This window comes from Salvelinus namaycush, chromosome 29, assembly GCF_016432855.1.
Source record: "Salvelinus namaycush isolate Seneca chromosome 29, SaNama_1.0, whole genome shotgun sequence".
NCBI classification, from domain to species: Eukaryota; Metazoa; Chordata; class Actinopteri; order Salmoniformes; family Salmonidae; genus Salvelinus; species Salvelinus namaycush.
In genome coordinates, this window is record NC_052335.1 from 13,915,318 (window position 1) to 13,933,909 (window position 18,592).

At 42.8% G+C, this 18,592-nt stretch overlaps 1 protein-coding gene across 1 annotated transcript in view; it reads right to left on the reverse strand.

Moving 5' to 3' along the window:
- Positions 1-18,592, reverse strand: part of jag2b (jagged canonical Notch ligand 2b) — a 103,300-nt gene that overhangs the window by 37,502 nt on the left and 47,206 nt on the right. The window contains exons 6-11 of the mRNA XM_038968715.1: positions 14,660-14,790; positions 9,598-9,717; positions 9,213-9,326; positions 6,204-6,317; positions 2,458-2,571; positions 237-283 (exon numbers count right to left, since the gene is read on the reverse strand). Coding sequence (XP_038824643.1) covers positions 237-283; positions 2,458-2,571; positions 6,204-6,317; positions 9,213-9,326; positions 9,598-9,717; positions 14,660-14,790 — 640 coding nt within the window. The remainder of the gene's footprint in view (positions 1-236; positions 284-2,457; positions 2,572-6,203; positions 6,318-9,212; positions 9,327-9,597; positions 9,718-14,659; positions 14,791-18,592) is intronic.

Below are 18,592 nucleotides of genomic sequence, written 5' to 3' on the forward strand. Positions count from 1 at the left end.
ATTTCATAGTTGATGTCTTCACTACTTATTCTACAATTTAGAACATCGAAAACATTAAGAAAAGCCCTTGAATGAGTAGCTGTGTGCAATCCTTTGACTGTTACTGTATATAGTTCAGAGTTTAACGTTTTACATGAAATAATTACAGAAATGGTTGAGCAGAAAAAAATAATGTTACATTATTAATTTATTTTCTGTGTGGCATCGAGTCACAAGGCCCAGAGAAGGGAGCATACCTTACACGTCGCTCCATTCTGACATTGGCCGTGGCAGCCCTTGAAATCTGAGGTAGGTGAGAGAAAGATGGTTACACAAGGAAGGGTTTTTAATAACTATTGCATAAAAACAGACCAACCATTTTAATGTGCAATCAAGGCAGGTGATGTAGGTGTTTTGTTAATGAATTGAAGACGGAAAGTTAGTCCTTGGTTAGTCGTCTTTATGAACAAAGCAAACAGTGCCTTCAGAAAGTTTCACACCCCCTTACATTTTTTCCACATTTTGTTACAGCCAATTCTTTGTGGCCTACACACACACAAATGGAATTATGTTTTTCATTTTGCTTTATTAAGTTATAGGAAACCTAAAGTTCACAAGTAAACATTTAAAACAAGTCACATAAGATGCATGGACTCACTGAAATGCTATTTAACATATTTGAATGACTCCCTTATCTCCATACCCCACACACACAATTATCTGTAAGGTCCCTCCATCAGTGAATTTCAAAACAGATTCAACCACAAAGACCAGGGAGGTTTTCGAATGCCTCGCAAAGGGCACCTATTGATAGATGGGTAAAACAAATATTTTAAAAAATAGACGCCGACATCGAATATCCCTTTGAGCATAGTGAAGTTATTAATTACACTTTGGATGGTGTATCAATGCACCCAGTCTCACTACAAAGAAACAGGTGTCTTTTTAACTCAGTTACCGGAGAGGAAGGAAACCACTCAGTGATTTCACCATGAGGCCAATGGTGACTAAAACAGTTGCAGAGTTTAACGGCTGTGATAGGAGAAAACTGAGGATAGATCAACAACATTGTAGTTACTCCACAATAACCTAATTGACAGAGTGAGAAGAAAGCCTGTACAGAATAAAAAATATTCCAAAACATGCATCCTGTTTGCAACAAGGCACTAAAGTAATACTGCAAAAAATGTGGCAAAGCAATTCACTTTTTGTTATGAATACAAAGCGTTGTTTGGGGCACATCTATTACAACACATTACGGAGTACCACTCATATTTTCAAGCATAGTGGTGGCTGCATCATGTTATGGGTATGCTTGTAATCGTTAAGGATTAGAAGCATACCTAATCCTTAAAGTTTTTCAGGATAAAAAAATTAACTGAATGTAGCTAAACAGGCAAAATCCTAGAGGAAAACCTGGTTCAGTTGGCTTTCCACCAGACACGAAGAGATCAATTCACTTTTCAGCAGGAAAATAACCTAAAACACGAGGCCAAATCTACACGAGCTGCTTACCAATTAGACAATTTTGACTTAAATTACCTTGAAAATCTATGGCAAGACCTGAAAAGGTTGCACAATCTAGGTGGGCAAACTCTTAAAGACAATTTATGCTTGATCCGAAAATGTGGGTCGGAGGCACGGTATGGATGGACGGTTGGTGTGATGCAATTACGGAGCATACAGAGGTACGCAGAGGCCAAATTGAGCTCTGTACCGCATTGGCATGCGCCGGCCCAAAAATGTAACAATGCGGAGGGCTCCTTAAAGCTCAGCATTGACATGATCGCGTTTATACTGGAGCTCCCGCGCAAACTCACTTCCTTGACAACTTCCTTCACAACAGCTCGGCAACGCGCAAGAAGTATAAATGCCCTGACTTCTGCACAGGCCGTATCGCAGTAAATTCTGTACGTCCACTGCAGACATCAGATTGACCAATCAGCGCCTTTTAGAGACTTACCCAGAAAGACTCACAGCTTTAAATCGCTGCCAAAGGTGCTTCTACAAAGTATTGACTCAGGGGTGTGAATACTTAAGTAAAATTAGATATTTATGCATTTCCATTGTCAATACATTTATGTTTGCAAATTGTCATTGAGGGTAGAGTATAGATGGGTATTTTTATATAGTTGACGCATTTTGACTAACAAAATGTGGAATAAGTCAAGGGTTATGAATACTTTCTGAAGGCACTGTATGCAGTTGACAAGAAACCTATACCCATCATGCAATAAAAACCACATAGGCAAAGTTGGTGAGTTTTACAGAGACAGCTACGGAGATGTGGGCCTCTTTAGAAAGTGACAAAGCCTCGGCCGAAGGTGACAATGCTAGAACGTGCCAATGTGACATCGCCCAAAGCCTAGAGAGACCGAGAGGAGTGGTAGAAAAACACGGATCAGTAGCAAGAGTGAAAATAACGAGAGAGAGGGCGAGAGAGACGGTGACGACAATAAAGGGGAAAGGAATACTGACTGATGTCACAGTTTTGTCCGGACCATCCTTGAAAGCAGTCGCAGTGATATCCGCCAATTAAGTTTTTGCAAGAGTAAGCGTTTACACACGGTTTCCCCACACACTCATTCGCATCTGTGGAGGCAGGACATGGGAGGGAGTCAGAGTCAACGGGTAAAGGGAGGAAAGAAGGAAAGAGGGATAGAGAGGTGAGAGAAAGATGAGTGAGGGGGAAGAAAGAGGTGAAAAGGCACATTGAAGCCCCACCACCAACACATCAGCACAAAAGGAGTCCACGAATGGGTCTTCTTGTCAGTCTCTCCCACTATTAACAAACTACAGTAAAGTATGGTACGAAACCCCTTTACAATTCAAAGGTTTGGGTAAAGCTCCCCTTCATTTTTGGCAAGTGGAGGGAAATGTATAAGCCTATACTACCGGTGGGAGCAATACACTTATTATCCAGTCAGCCATTTTAGTCCAACAAGAAGTTCCACTCTATCCCTGAATCGACCCCTAGTCCCTCCTCCTACGCACACTACATGAGTGGCAAAGAGTTGCAGTCCACAACCTCCCCTTTTCATCTCCTTCACCTGTCCTCTCAACTCCCATCCATCCACCCAGATAACTTGTTTGGGCCTATCCCTTCGAAAAAAGCAGATGACACCTAAGACACTATTCTTTTTAAACCACCCCCTCCAAAAAAAGAAAGCCCTGCTGCTTATTAGCACATTAAATATTCAGGAGGGGGGCTGTCCCTGGGAGCATGGCCAGTCCACTCGCACACCTGCACTCTTCGAAACCCAAACATCCAACACTCAGGTAGTAAGGGGAGACCAGGTTACGGTTCCAGCTCTGTAAGGGGAGACCACAGGCTGGGTTTCGGGTCGTCCCTCCCCGAGCTTGTTTCCAGGTCATAATCCTCTTTCTGGCACGCCACGCTTCCTCTCAACAGGTACGAGTGGATAAATAAACAAAGATAAAAGAAAAACGTGACGCGGGACTCTGGTCACAGACAATAGCACTCATGACTCGTGGTCATTGAGGTCCGGTTGTAGCGGTTGCCAAGCAGTTGCCGGTGTACATCACTGTGCTCTGAAGGCACCCGCATCGTGTTGCAGACAGTAGCCATCTTAATTTGAGCGGCCCAGTGTAATGACCACAGGAGTAATGTAGACTCAATGGGGTGGAAGGAAGTACACACAAAAACAGATACACAAACCAATCATACGGCTAGCGGTAGAATTGCTCATTGTAATGTGATTGAATGTACACATTTTATTCCTGCAATGTCAATGGTTGCAATCTGAATGGACATGGCATTACTTCCTGTAATATGACTGGAAGGGAGGGGGGGGTTGAGAATCAGTAAAGCACAGTGCACTACTTTTGAGAAAAACATTAAGTACCTGCGCTACAGACTGCTATATCGGTCCATTAATACAGGACTAGCAAAGGCCCAGTACACTACTTCAGTGAAGAAAAAAAGGGGGTGCAGCAGCACCCTCGGCACCCTACTTCCTGTGGCTATGGAAGAAACTATTGGTAATTGTCATGCAAGTGGACTCTCCCACTGATCAATGGTGTACTTAAAAGGATAGTTCACCAAAAAGCTAATATTAGCGGAAGTAGCTAGATTCACAAATCCAAAGAACGGATTGCCGTCTCTCGTCGTCGATAGACTTCTTTCATGGCAAGTAAGCAAATATGTAGATTTGTAATTTGGATGAACTATCCCTTTAATGTCCGAAAAAAAAAAAGTTGACCTAGTCATGTTTTTTGACCAATCGATTCTAATATATATATATATATATATATATATATGAGAGAGTTGTATTTTACCCCCTTTTCTACCCAAATTCAATCTTGTCTCATCGCTGCTCGGGAGTCCCCCAAAACCGCACTTCTTAACACACGCCCGCTTAACTCGGAAGCCAGACGCACCCGTGTGTCAGAGGAAACACTGTTCACCTGACAAGCGGTCAACCTGCAGGTGCCCGGCCAGCCACAAGGAGTCATTAAAGCGTGATGAGCCAAGTAAACGCCCCCGGCCAAACCCTCCCTTAAGCCGACAACGCCAGGCCAATTCCGCGCCACCCTATGGGACTCCCGATCACTGCCGGTTGTGATGCAGCCTGGGATCGAACCTGGATCTGTAGTGACACCTCTAGCAGTGATGCAGTGCCTTAGACCCCTGTGCCAATTGGGAGGCCCGGGGTCGAACATTTTTACAATGTATTTTCCCCTATATATAGACATACCCTATGTGTTTTAATAAAATCAACTATATGTAGGCTACTGAGCTTGTCTGATGTTTTAGGCACACTGATTAAATAATTATGACACACAAATGACTCAAGAGGGAGCCAAAGATCAAGATCGCCTAAACAGAAGGGGGAAAAAATCTGTTCCCGACTCTCCTTCAGCTGCTGCTGGCCTTAGGAGCTTAATAGCATAATCTGCGAAGGTAGCCGGTAGGTAATAGGCTACAACTGGGGTGGTCAACCTTTTCCATTTGGAGTGCCAATTTATGATTTTCATATGGACATTTTCAGGGAACAGTTTCATTTAATTTATAATAAAGTCATTGTATCTCAATCATTATGTGGTAAATCAAAATTCTAAAAGTCCCTTCTATTGCCAACTATGTAAAATTTGCCTACATAAAGCCAATAAATAAAAACATTGAAGCCTGCAGGTAGAAAATACCCTGATAAAAATAAATATCCTATAAATCACATTGGCTATGCATAGCCTGTCTGCAAGGAACTTTAAACATTGTATCAACTACTAACTTGGGTCTGGCCTGAAGCGTGCACTATCAAACTTGCAACATTGTATAAAATATTGTGGCCCCTCAGAGTTTCCCAGTGAGCTCTGGACAGAGACAACTGTAGGCTATTTGCACAAGGGATAAGAACTAAATCAGGTAGCCCTATTTTATGTTCGAGGATACATTTTTTCCCCCTTTTCACACCGGGAGCAGGAAAGATTTTACAAATAGGCTACGTTGAGGAACTATTGTCATTGTCAATGGACATAAAGACAGACTTAGTTTACTTGCTGTTTGGGGTGAAGAAAACATCTTTGAAAAGCTTCAGTGGTGGTAAGTTAAAACAAGTCAGAAATACTATCAGATCCACAAATGCACAAATGGGCACATTTATAGACCTACATTTGCACACAGGCCAGGTAGCCTAGGCCTACTTCTATGCATAATTGGGTGCGTGTCCTTACTCTGACAGGAGCGCTACAGACAAAAGACAATCAATAAATTGACAACTTGTAAATGGAAAGAAAAACACTTCCTCACAAGTGTAGCCTAGGTTGTGTGGGCAACAAACAATGTGTCCAATGGCAATTATAATAATAATACATGAATGCATTAACAAATTACCTTAACCAAATAAACATTGTACATTAGAGATTATGGGAATAACAGTAAATGTACTACTGGTGAGCCATCCCCGTGGCCTCCGCAATGGATTAGTCCACTGAGACACGTGTGAATCAAGAAAAGTCTCTCGTGTGCCATACATTTTTTAAAATAAAATAAATGCTATACGAGACTGCTTGACTAAAAAAAAATCTTGGTCGATCAACAGCCCATCGACCAAAATGTATCAGTCGACTACATGGGGTCAGCCCTACTTTAATGGATTGTTGTAAAATCATTGTAGAGTCAGCTCTGATCGTAACATGTCTGGATGCACCACAGACACTCATGCAGTCTGATTTGGGTGGGGTGTGTGATCCGGGGGTCTTACCGATCTGGCAGGTCTTCCCACCCCACTGTGGGGGGCACACACACTCAAAGCCGTTCTCCAGATCGATGCATGTCCCGCCCTGGGCACAAGGACTGGACGCACATTCGTCCATGTCTGAGTAAAACCAAAAACACAAAATTAAATAAAACAGCACAAACACATTGCCACACATATGGCATACTATACTAAGTCAGTGTTCAACAATACATCGCGTTTAATATGAAATAATGCGGTGACCAATTTCGATTGAATAGAACCTCTACTTTGTTATCCAGTAACAAACAATTTCTATAAACACAATGGTCCGGTGTGGCTCGGATGGTTGAATTGAATGCATCATCTTTATTGATTTGCCGAAGGCATTTGACACCGTGGACCATGCTTTGTTGGTACAAAGGTTAAAATGTTGTGGAATTACTGGTCATGCTCTAAATAGGTAATTTATAAAGCAATCAAATTGTACACAGTGTGTAATGGCAGATGGTTGTAAATCCATAAAGTTGTCGTCAGGTGTTCCGCAAGGTTCTATTTTGGGCCCACTGTTGATCATTTTGTATAACATTGGGGATCATATTGAAACAGTGGATGTTCATTTTTATGCAGATGACACTGTTCTTTATTCAAGTGGTAGTAGTTTATCTTTAGCATTTGAAAATGGCCAACGAGCATTTAACACCATTTAACAGAATCTGTATGATTTGAAGCTGGTTCTGAATTCAGGTAAAAAAAATGCATGGTATTTTCTAATACCAGGCATGTTACTAATCATGTCATTGTTACATTGGATGACATACTATAGAGCAAGCCAAAGGGTACAAATATTTGGGTGTGGGGGTTGGTGACAAGCTGAGTTTCACTGTTCATGTGGAGAACTTGATAAGGAAGCTCAAGCTGAAGATAGGTTTTAATTACCGGCATAAGGCTTGTTTTTCTCTGAAGGCCAGGAAGGCGCTGGTACGATAAACATTACCAGCAGTCTTTAGTGAGATATATATGCAGGCCTCAACCACCAACTACCCTGAGCACACTTGATTCAGTATATCATGCGGCCCTCAGGTTCATTATCAATCAAAAACGTCTAACAAATCCTTGTGATTTCTACAGCGCTGTCGGCTGGTCGTCATTGACCTTACAGTCTTAAACACTGGTATACACTGATTTAAAAGGCCATATTGGGTAAAATTCACCTTATTTTTTTAATCAGTTCAGTGAATAATTATTAAAATTAGTCCCATTCTCATTTGCTTTTAACAGTAGCAAGAATTAGAACAGGTCATGGTAGAAATAGCTTTAGTTACTCAACTCCATGGTCCTAGAATTCTCACATGTACATTTAAAAAGTTGATAAATTGGTCACATTGGTGGAGTTTAAAAACACCTGTCCAATGTAAATATCATAGAAGAGTAATTGTCTTTAGGTCAGTTGTTTTTTAGTTTTGACATGTGTTTATGTAATATGTAACTGTTGTACTGTATGTGTCTATAGTTTTGTTCAATGTTGTGTTAGTGCATGCAAGTTATTGTCTGAAACTTTGTTCCCCCTGCTGCTGTTGGACCAGGTCTCGTGAAAAATTGATTTTTATCTCAATGAATAAAACCTGTAGGCCAAGGTTGTGGGTTCAATTCCTGCAGCGATCACATACAAAAAAAATACAGGCACTCAATGTACTGTTAGTCGCTTTGGATGAGATTGTCTGCTAAGAGGCATGTATGACATTTTTAGATAATCACCTTCCCTATAAAATAAAGGTTGCAAAATTTCTGAAATTACCTCAAAATAACCAGGTTTAGAGGATTACTGGGTGTCCTGCTAATTCCGTCCTGATTCCAGTAAACGTTCAAAGATGGATTGTATATCAAAACGCTACCCTTCGCTACCATTCACCTCCGGCATCTTGTTAAAGCGTACCTGAGCTCACTAGTGCAGAGGTGTTGGCTAACTGCATTTAATTATTTTAAAGTGACCACAAAGCCTATTTTCAGGAGCTTGTTGCCAGAGAACGCATCAATAACTGTTATAGCAGCATCACATTCTAAGAGTCTTACGCAGTCACTGAGAAAGAGGTAGGGAGTGAGAGAGCAATAAGATAGTTGAAGGGGAAGTCCAAGAGATGCAGTTGAGAGAGAAAGAGCACGAGAGACATGAATGAGATGTTAGAGGTAGAGTCAGAGATGCGAGAGAGAAAAAAGACAAATAAAGAAAGAGCAATAGAGAAAGCAAAAGAGCAGAGAGAGAAGGCAAAAGAGCAGAGAGAGAAGGAAAAAGAGAGCAAGAGGGAAGACTGTCATGGTAGCATAACACGATTAGCATAATCCAGGCCCCGGCAGATTAGCTGCTATTAAAGCCCTCTCCTTGCACTTCTGATACGGGTATGGAGAAACACAAACATACAGCACTTCTGCAATCATACAGTCACTCTCCATCACCAGTGCAAGACTTTAGGCCAGATCGCTACACACCTTGGGGGACTAGGGAAAGCACCTTGATGGGACAGGTAGGGGGGGGCACACATTGTGTGTATGTGTGGAAGGTGCAGCGTATTCTCCACACCATGCCACCAATGCGGCCTGGTTCAAAAGGAGGGCAGGTTATGCAAATCACCCCTCCGGGTGCGTCTTCTGCCCGAAGGGTGTCTAATGCTGGCCCCTATGATGCCGGGGCCCTCCACAGGAGCGCGCACACACACTCTACTGCAGGGATGGCCACCAAGGAGAGGGAAGGGGTTAAAAGGAAGAAGAGTGGGATGGGCTAGCTAGATGGAGAGAAAACAAGTCACAAGCCCTATTCCAATACTTTCAAAATGCATGAGAAGACTAGGAATTGGCGCTATAAAATATGATCCTAGATCTGTGGTTTAGGGGCAACTTCCACAGGAGCTGTTGGAACGAGGCCAAGGATAACTGTTTGTATCGAGCTCGGAGGGAAACGCAAGCGTCACAAAGGAAAGAGGAGGAGAAGGTACAGATATGGAGGGAGATGTTTAAGACAAAAAGGGGTGGTGTTCTCACCGTTGGCGCAGGTGGGCCCCTCCCATCCCGGAGGGCAGTGGCACTCGAAACCAGAAGGGACCTCGTGGCACGTGCCGCTGTTGGCACACGGGTCGGACACACAGGCGTGCTCAGCTGTAGAACACACACATGTGCAAATACACAAACGAGCAGGTCAACATCTGGGAAAAGTCCTAAAGGTGTCAAAATGGAACAGGGCCTTTAAGCCCACCTGGAGTGGTAACTAGGGTAAGAGGGCGGGGGTCAAATGGAAACAGGCCTTTAAGCCCTTCCAAAGTATTTGTGAAAAACATGGAAGTAGCCAGCGCGGAGCTAGGATCTAGGGGAAGAAATAGAGCTGGGCCTTTAAGCCTTTTTGAGTAGTAGCTTGTATTCTGTGTCTCACCTATCTCGCAGGTCTTGCCAGAGTAGCCGTCGGGACAGGCACAGCGATACTCATCCGGCTCCGTGTTCATGCAGGTGCCGCCGTTCACGCACGGCTGGTGTCTGCCACAGTAGTTCAGATCTGGGCATAAACACACACACAGATTAGGAATGCCAAATCAAGCACCCCCATCTCTTACCCTATAATTCTGGTTCTCTACATGCTTGCAGTTGCACGAGCCCCCACCAGACACTGTGTGCAGATGTGAAATGACTGGAAAGGTGTAAGCCTATCCTGAAGGCAAGACGGAGCTAAAGTATTCCCATATAGTGCATTTTTAAATACTGTTCAGTTCTACAAAAAAATATTTGTCTAGAGGCTAGGGGAATATAGATTTGGTAAGCACACTGGGCGCGTCCCAAATAGCGCAAAAGGGGTGCCATTTGGGACGCATCCCAAAGTCAGCCAACATAGTACTATGGAAGTGTAGGATGTATCAAGCCCTGAGGCTGTTCTGTTTTCCCCCCCTAAAGGCCTTGTGAATAAATAAAGAGGGATTGGAACCCACTAGGGACCTGTGGGCCTCCTCTCATCCTAGAAAGTACACAAGGGCAGAGGGAGGATCGGGTGTCCCTATGGCCACTACAATAAGGTCTTGAAACCAGTATCCTATCAGCGGTGACTATCACTATGCTAACGTCACCCTAAGAAGCTCGACAGACTGTACACAACGCAGCGATTTGGAGTGTAATGCAGTATGAGAACGTCATTTTTCATCACAAAATGGGTGGCTCCTTGTAGTAAGTAGTCCTGCCTATAGGCTTTGCATCATATAAGCAGTCTACTGTTCAAACTATAATTCAAACATTGTAGCCTTAGAGTAGCCTACTGGCAGGCACAAAACAAGGTAATGTAAAACAAACCTCACCTTTCATTACAAGTAGCTATTATGTAAATATGCAGTTGGTTCTCTTTCAAATTAGCTTACAGTAGTGATGTTTTCAAAGTGATTCTTCTTTGCCTTTACCACAAAATGTGAAGATAATGAGAATCTCTGCCATTGCCCCCTTGTGAATGTTGCCATTTGGGAGTCCAGGAATGCATGCAAAAAATAATAATAATCAGACTCCACACCCAAGTATAATAACGGCGTGAAGTGGAGCGATTAACACAAATGTACAATTACTACTATGTGTTAGGTGTTTATGCTAACAGCTAGAGGGATTTCCTCTGCTGTAACCATCAGTATCAACTCAAATAAGTGCCCAGTACCCTGTTAGCAATAACGCTAACAAAAAAATAACATTTAAAATCTCCATCACTCATTAGCAGGGCCTGATTGTCAGCTCTGGCTAGAGGTTTCCTCTAGGATCAGTTTCCCCTTGCCAACTCCTAAGCTTAAGTATTACAAGGGGTAAAGAGACAAAATTGATCTTAGATTCATTATCTATGAGGCAACTAAAAAAAAATTGTCAAATCAAGTGTATTTATATAGCCCTTCTTACATCAGCTGATATCTCAAAGTGCTGTACAGGTCAGGCTTTGGGCCCGGTGTCCCGATAGCGATGGAACTTAGGCTTACTAATTGTTAAAACAATGCATTTTTCCCACAACGGCCGAAGATGTAACATGCGTTCCCCAAAACGCAGACAGAACTTTGGCTAAGTGAGTCGTTAAGGCAGTGTCGATACTGATAGGATCGAAAGAAAGGCAAGGCTGCTCTCAGATGAGCTTTCTACATTGAATTCTTACCGTAACATAATTATTCCACAATACTGACGATGGATCAGCTCCTAGAGAGATATACCTATGGCTGCAAATATTGAGGCAGCTTATCCAAATGCTTAACCTATAATAACGCATTAACTCAAGAATTGGCACATTGCGCACGTGGTTACATATCATGAAATACATTGCGGTAGGAATTAGACAGCCTACAATTAGCAAAATACATTTCAATTGAATGAACAACCTATGTAGCCTAAGCATCTTAATTCAGTCATCTCGGTTTTCATTTGATGCATCTTTTTATGCTTTGCTTGTAACAATTGCAACGACATCAGCAACTTCGTATTTGTAGTCAACTTCATTGTGAAGTTATCGGCGGTCACAGAAAGACATCTTGATTCTGTGTTTAGTGGAGATTTTCGGGGTATCAAATGAAGCGGTAGGGGAAAAACGCATCTAGCGACGGACTTAACCGTTCTACGAGTGGTCTGAGACAGTCTGTAAATAACAAGCTTTTTCAACTGCAACTTTAGTAAATGGTTTTGGGAAACACTGCTCCTACGAAGGTTCTCACAATGAACTTATTAGCCTTAAGATGCATTTGGGAAAATCAGGCACTTTTCTACTTTAATTTGTGCATTATGAATAGGGAACAAAGTAACAAAAACAGGTACAGGATCAGTTACTAAGGGGATTGGTTTGTCTCCACAGCAACCGGCAATGCTGACGGCGCAAAAGCAGCAAATCTGCTTGTTGTAAGAGGCAGTAATGCTATTTGTTACGGTGCAATGGTTTTGCGTCTCTGGCACTAGTGGGCATGCTCTGGTCATGGCAGCAATGTTCCAACATCTAGTGGAAATCCTTCCCAGAAGAATGGAGGCTGTTATAGCAGCAAAGAGGGGTTCCAACTCAATATTAACGTTCATGATTGTGGAATGAGATGTTCAATGAGCAGGTGGCCAAATACATGCATTGCATTACCAAAAGTATGTATGTACAGTTGAAGTCGGAAGTTAACATACACCTTAGACAAATACATTTAAACTCAGTTTCACAATTCCTGACATTTAATCCAAGTAAAAGGATCACCACTTTATTTTAAGAATGTGAAATGTCAGAATAATACGAGTGATTTATTTCAGCTCTTATTTCTTTCACCACATTCCCAGTGGGTCAGACGTTTACATACACTTAATTAGTATTTGGTAGCGTTGCCTTTTAAATTGTTTAACTTGGGTCAAATGTTTCAGGTAGCCTTCCACAATAAGTGGGTGAATTTTGGCCCATTCCTCCTAAAAGAGCTGGTGTACCCGAGTCAGGTTTGTAGGCCTCCTTGCTCGCACATGCTTTTTCAGTTCTGCCCACAAATGTTTCTATAGGATTGAGGTCAGGGCTTTGTGATGGCCACTCCAATACCTTGACTTTGTTGCCCTTAAGCCATTTTGCCACAACTTCGGAAGTATGCTTGGGGTCATTTCGAAGACCCATTTGCAACCAAGCTTTAACTTCCTGACTGATGTCTTGATGTTGCTTCAATATAGCCACAATTTCTCCCTCATGATGTTATCTATTTTGTGACGTGCACCAGTCCCTCCTGCAGCAAAGCACCCCACAACATGATGCTGCCACCTCTGTGCTTCACGGTTGGGATGGTGTTCTTCGGCTTGCAAGCGTCCCCCCTTTTTCCTCCAAACATAACGATGGTCATTACGGCCAAACAGTTCTATTTTTGTTTCATCAAAACAGAATACATTTCTCCAAAAAGTACAATCTTTGTCCCCATGTGCAGTTGCAAACCATGGTCTGGCTTTTTTATGGCAGTTTGAGCAGTGGCTTCTTCCTTGCTGAGCGGCCTTCAGGTTATGTCGATATAGGACTCATTTTACTGTGGATATAGATCGTTTTGTACCCGTTCCCTCCAGCATTCACAAGGTCCTTTGCTGTTGTCCTGGGATTGATTTGCACTTTTCGCACCAAAGTACGTTAATCTCTAGGAGACAGAACACGTCCCCTTCCTGAGCGGTATGATGGCTGCGTGGTCCCGTGGTGTTCATGCTTGCGTACTATTGTTTGTACAGCTGAACGTGGTACCTTCAGGCATTTGGAAATTACTCCCAATGATGAACCAGACTTGTGGAGGTCTACAATTCTTTTTCTGAGGTCTTGGCTAATTTCTTTTGATTTTCCCATGATGTCAAGCAAAGAGGCACTGAGTTTGAAGGTAGGCCTTGAAAGACATCCACAGGTACACCTCCAATAGGCTAATTGACATCATTTGAGTCAATCAGAATCTTCTAAAGCCATGACATCATTTTTGGGAATTTCCCAAGCTGTTTAAAGGCACAGTCAATTTAGTATATGTAAACTTCTTACCCACTGGAACTGTGTTACAGTGAATTATAAGTAAAATAATCTGTCTGTAAATAATTGTTGGGAAAATGACTTATGCACAAAGTAGAAGTCCTAACCGACTTCCCAAACTACAGTTTGTTAACAAGAAATGTGTGGAGTGGTTGAAAAACAAGTTAATGACTCCAACCTAAGTGTATGTAAACTTCTGACTTCCCCTCTGGTTCCCTTTACATACACACGCGTTCAAAAGTTTGGGGTCACTTAGAACTGCAATTTCTCGCATGGAATAGCCTTCATTTCTTAGAACAAGAACAGACAGACGAGATTCAGAAGAAAGGTCTTGTCTGGCCATTTTGAGCCTGTAATCGAACCCACAAATGCTGATGCTCCAGATACTCAACTAGTCTAAAGGCCAGTTCTATTGCTTCTTTACAATCAGCACAACAGTTTTCAGCTGTGCTAACATAATTGCAAAAGGGTTTACTAATGATCAATTTGCCTTTTAAAATGATAAACTTGGATTAGCTAACAACGTGCCATTGAAACACAAGAGTGATGGTTGCTCATAATGGGCCTCTGTACCCCTACGTAGATATTCCATTTAAAACAAATGCAGCCGTTTCCAGTTATGTTAGTCATTTACAACATTAACAATGTCTTCACTGTATTTCTGATCAATTTGATGTTATTTTAAAATGGACAAGTTTATTTTGCTTTTCTTTCAAAAACAAGGACATTTCTAAGTGACCCCAAACTTTTGAACGGTAGTGTATACACACACACACAGTATAATATGCGCATGCATCCAAACTGGTTATGCTCAGTCCGTATTCCACGCACCTTTCTGTTACATGCACCAGGTATTGTCGTCAGACCTCAATCACAAATGACTGGGAAAGACTGGCATCTACCTGGGTGGAAACGTCCCTTTTAAAATGTACAGTATTTGACTTGATTTCGCTTAAAATTCAAGCCATGGTGTGTATGTGCGCCTATGCCTTACCTTTGTCACACAGCAGGCCTCCCCAGTTGCGCTCACAGCTACATTGCCAAGGTATGACACAGGTCCCGTGAACACAGCCTGGGTAGGGGACACACTCGTCACAGAATTGGCCCTGCCAGCCATAGTTGCACCTGTGAACATCAAGGGCAAGCGCCATCAACACACGCATCATGTTCATTAGGGCACGCAATGGAAAATGGTCAGGCTATTGTCAATCACAAACCAATCCGTGAACCCTTTGGCTGCACTTGTGTGGATCTGAGAGGATTGAATAGGTGTAAAGCATTGTATGAATAAGCTCACCTTTTCCTTCTAATAGGCGAGGTGGAATTGTAGACATAATGCTTAGAGCTATACAACCCTTTCAAATCTACACAAGTGCATAAGGGGTAGGAGCTTAGTTGGGATTCGGCAAAAGAGCAAGTAATTCTAAATGAATCCAACCTCTTTTCACCCATCCCTCCATCCATCAAGGCCTTGTGCCAACTAATCTTAGCAGAACATTCCAGGGCACTAGAGGTTAAGAATACTTCCATAGTTCCATAGGGGCCAATACTGTTGGGGGGAGGTTCCTAGGCTGTTGTGGCGGTACGCGGTGTGGGTGGTGAGTCAAAGCATCAGTGTGTGTGTGTGCACCAATCATGTCACACAGCAGCACCCTGCTATTCCAAGGCCAGTGGTTTTCCGATACGGAGCAGTCAGTGAGCCCAGCTGTCTTGTCAGTTTTGGAGCGGCTGGGGGTATTTTGAGCCTTGCTCTTGCAGCACCGGCACGTCCAGCTGCTGCTCCTCTCACAGGCAAGGTCTCCATAACTCTGCTAGCCGCATACCTAGCATGCTGCTCCTCCACTGTATCGGAGGCTTGAGAAGTGTCCTGTTAGCAGTAGCTCAAACACTAGCACAACATTACCAATTGCAGCTGTACGAATATTTATGCTAACAGCTAGAGCAGAGTTGCCAAACTAATTTTGCCCCGCGGGCCGCATTGTCTCCACCAAGGTCCGGAGGGCTGCACTTAAAATGTATTATATTTCCTCACTGTCAAAATTTGCCAAAAATTGTCTTTAGCTTTCATGTTGATAACTGTTAGCAAGCTAGACAGAGTGAAAAGACTAACACTATAGGAATTATTATTTCTACAGTTTCAATTTGGTCATTTCAATGTGGGACAGATTGAGTGGGCTTGCGGGCCACGTGTTTGACACCCCTGCCAAGAAGGATGTGCCCTTGATGTAAGGCTAATGCGACGCTAACAGGGGTAAAATTCCTCAGGCTAACATTAGTTCGTTAGATCTTTTGCACGGTTGAAGTCAGTTAATTTGCATCGGAGGCCAGTCAGCTGTTTCCTTTCTTCCATTGTTGTCATGGTAAGAGCATAAATAGAGTAAGATTGAAGCTATGTATTTCAATGTCAAAGGGTTTAGACATTTAGGCCCATTCTCCATTTATACAACCTAAAAAGACACTTTATGCAGCAATATATAGCCATTTATTTTTTTAAATCCAGAATCAAATTCAAATGTATTTCTACACTCATTATAAATGTGCTTTACAGTACTAGACCCCAAAGAGCAAGACAGAAACAAACTATGCTTAGCTTCACTATAGCTGTGAATGTCTCCAGCCTACACATCAAATATGGCTCCAGTCCAAATCCACCTCTAATGACTCCTTTGAGGTATCCAAAATAGCCCCTGCCCCCCCTTCTCCCACTGGAGATCTCTTTCCAAACTCTGTGTGCCTACGAGGCTGCCCAAGGGCGATTGCGTGTATATTTAAACTTAAGTGTACACTCGGCTCACGGGGTTGCCAGGTTACGCGTTTACTAGTAGTATCACATAGTATATTTCCAAAACCCTATAGAGACCAATTTCACTTTTTCACTATATTTTTTCCAGAAATGAATGCTTATGGGTACCTGTGTGTCTGTAAAATGTGACTATTAGATTTTAGATTAAAATGGGTTGTCACAAAACATATATACTTATCCATTGTGAAAATTACATTCCAGCTAAACGTGTATTTTACATACAGATCTTATGTTACTGTGTGTGATATATATATATATATATCTCCCCGCAAAAAAAGAAAGTCCTCACCATCAACTGCGTTTATTTTCAGCAAACTTAACATGTGTAAATATTTGTATGAACATAAGATTCAACAACTGAGACAAACTGAACAAGTTCCAGAGACATGTGAGTAAGAGAAATGGAATAATGTGTCCCTGAACAAAAGGCAGAGGGGGGGAGGTCAAAACCAAAAGTCAGTATCTGGTGTGGCCACCAGCTGCATTAAGTACTGCAGTGCATCTCCTCATGGACTGCACCAGATTTGCCAGTTCTTGTGGTGAGATGTTGCCCCACTCTTCCACCAAGGCACCTGCAAGTTCCCGGACATTTCTGGGGGAATGGCCCTAGCCCTCAGATCCAACAGGTCCCAGACGTGCTCAATGGGATTGATATCCAGGCTCTTCACGGGCCATGGCAGAACACTGACATTCCTGTCTTGCAGGAAATCAGTCATAATGCTCGTTCTGTGCGTGGTGGCATTGTCATGCTGGAGGGTCATGTCAGGATGAGCCTGCAGGAAGGGTACGACATGAGGGAGGAGGATGTCTTCCATGTAACGCACAGCGTTGAGATTGTCTGCAATGACAAGCTCAGTCCGATGATGCTGTGACACCGCCCCAGACCATGACAGACCCTCCACATCGATCCCCCTCCAGAGTAAAGGTCTCGGTGTAACGCTCATTCCGTCGACGATAAATGCGAATCTGACCATCAACCCTGGTGAGACAAAACCGCGACTCGTCAGTGAAGAGCAATTTTTGCCAGTCCTGTCCAGCGACGGTGTGTTTGTGCCCATAGGCAACAACGTTGCCTGGTGAGGACCTGCCTTACAGGCCTACGGCACGTTCATGCAGATGAGCTGGGACACTGGTAATCTTTCTTTTGGTGTTTTTCAGAGTCAGTACAAAAGCCTCTTTAGTGTCCTAAGTTTTTCTAACTGTGACCTTAATTGCCTACCGTCTGTAAGCGGTTAGTGTCTTGACGACCGTTCCACAGGTGCATGTTCATTCATTGTTTATGGTTCATTGAACAAGCATGGGAAACAGTGTTTAAACCCTTTACAATGAAGATCTGTGAAGTTATTTGGATTTCTACGAATTCTCTTTGAAAGACAGGGTCGTTTCTTTTTTCACTGATATACACGCACACACTTTTTTTGAATAGTAAAAAAAAAAAAACTTTAAAAATATTTGCTTAACTTTATAAAAGTAATTTGTGACATTTGACTGTAAAACATTGCAGTGCTACTTTTTTCTCTGCAAGTGTGGCAGATATATAGCATTTTCAAACAGACTATGATTGTCGCTCTGAAATGAAACTTGTCTGTCACTGAACAATCCCCATGCCATGATTTGATAAAGAAAATATTACAAAGTGAATTTGCCAAAATGGATATATAGTGTTTTGGAATTAAACTTCACAGGTAGGTGCATAGGCTCAGGGCGGCACGTTGGGTCCAATTTGAGCCTCTGTTACACTTTCACTAATGCTAGAGTTCGCTTAAGAACAGAGGTTGCAAAATACCATGAGTAGTCGAGGAGCATTGTAAGGGCTCAACAATGTGTCGGGGAAAGTCTATTGCTTCGACCAATATAACAGCATGTGTACCCACCAACACAGTGAACCGCTGCAGCTCCAGACCTCGTATTCCCCTGACACTTTTCTTTTGCCTGTACTGTCGGAGCCCGCTGAGAGGTGCCTCAACAAAAAATTACTTTGGATCGAGTACGATGAGGCCTTTCATTTGGATTCGTTACGGAGCGAGGAAATGAGGTCGCCGCTCACTCAACCCCGGCACATTCTGAGTGGCCTGTTAGCTGTAATCTGGCTCGTACCAGCGCTCCCTTCCTGATGACGGCAGG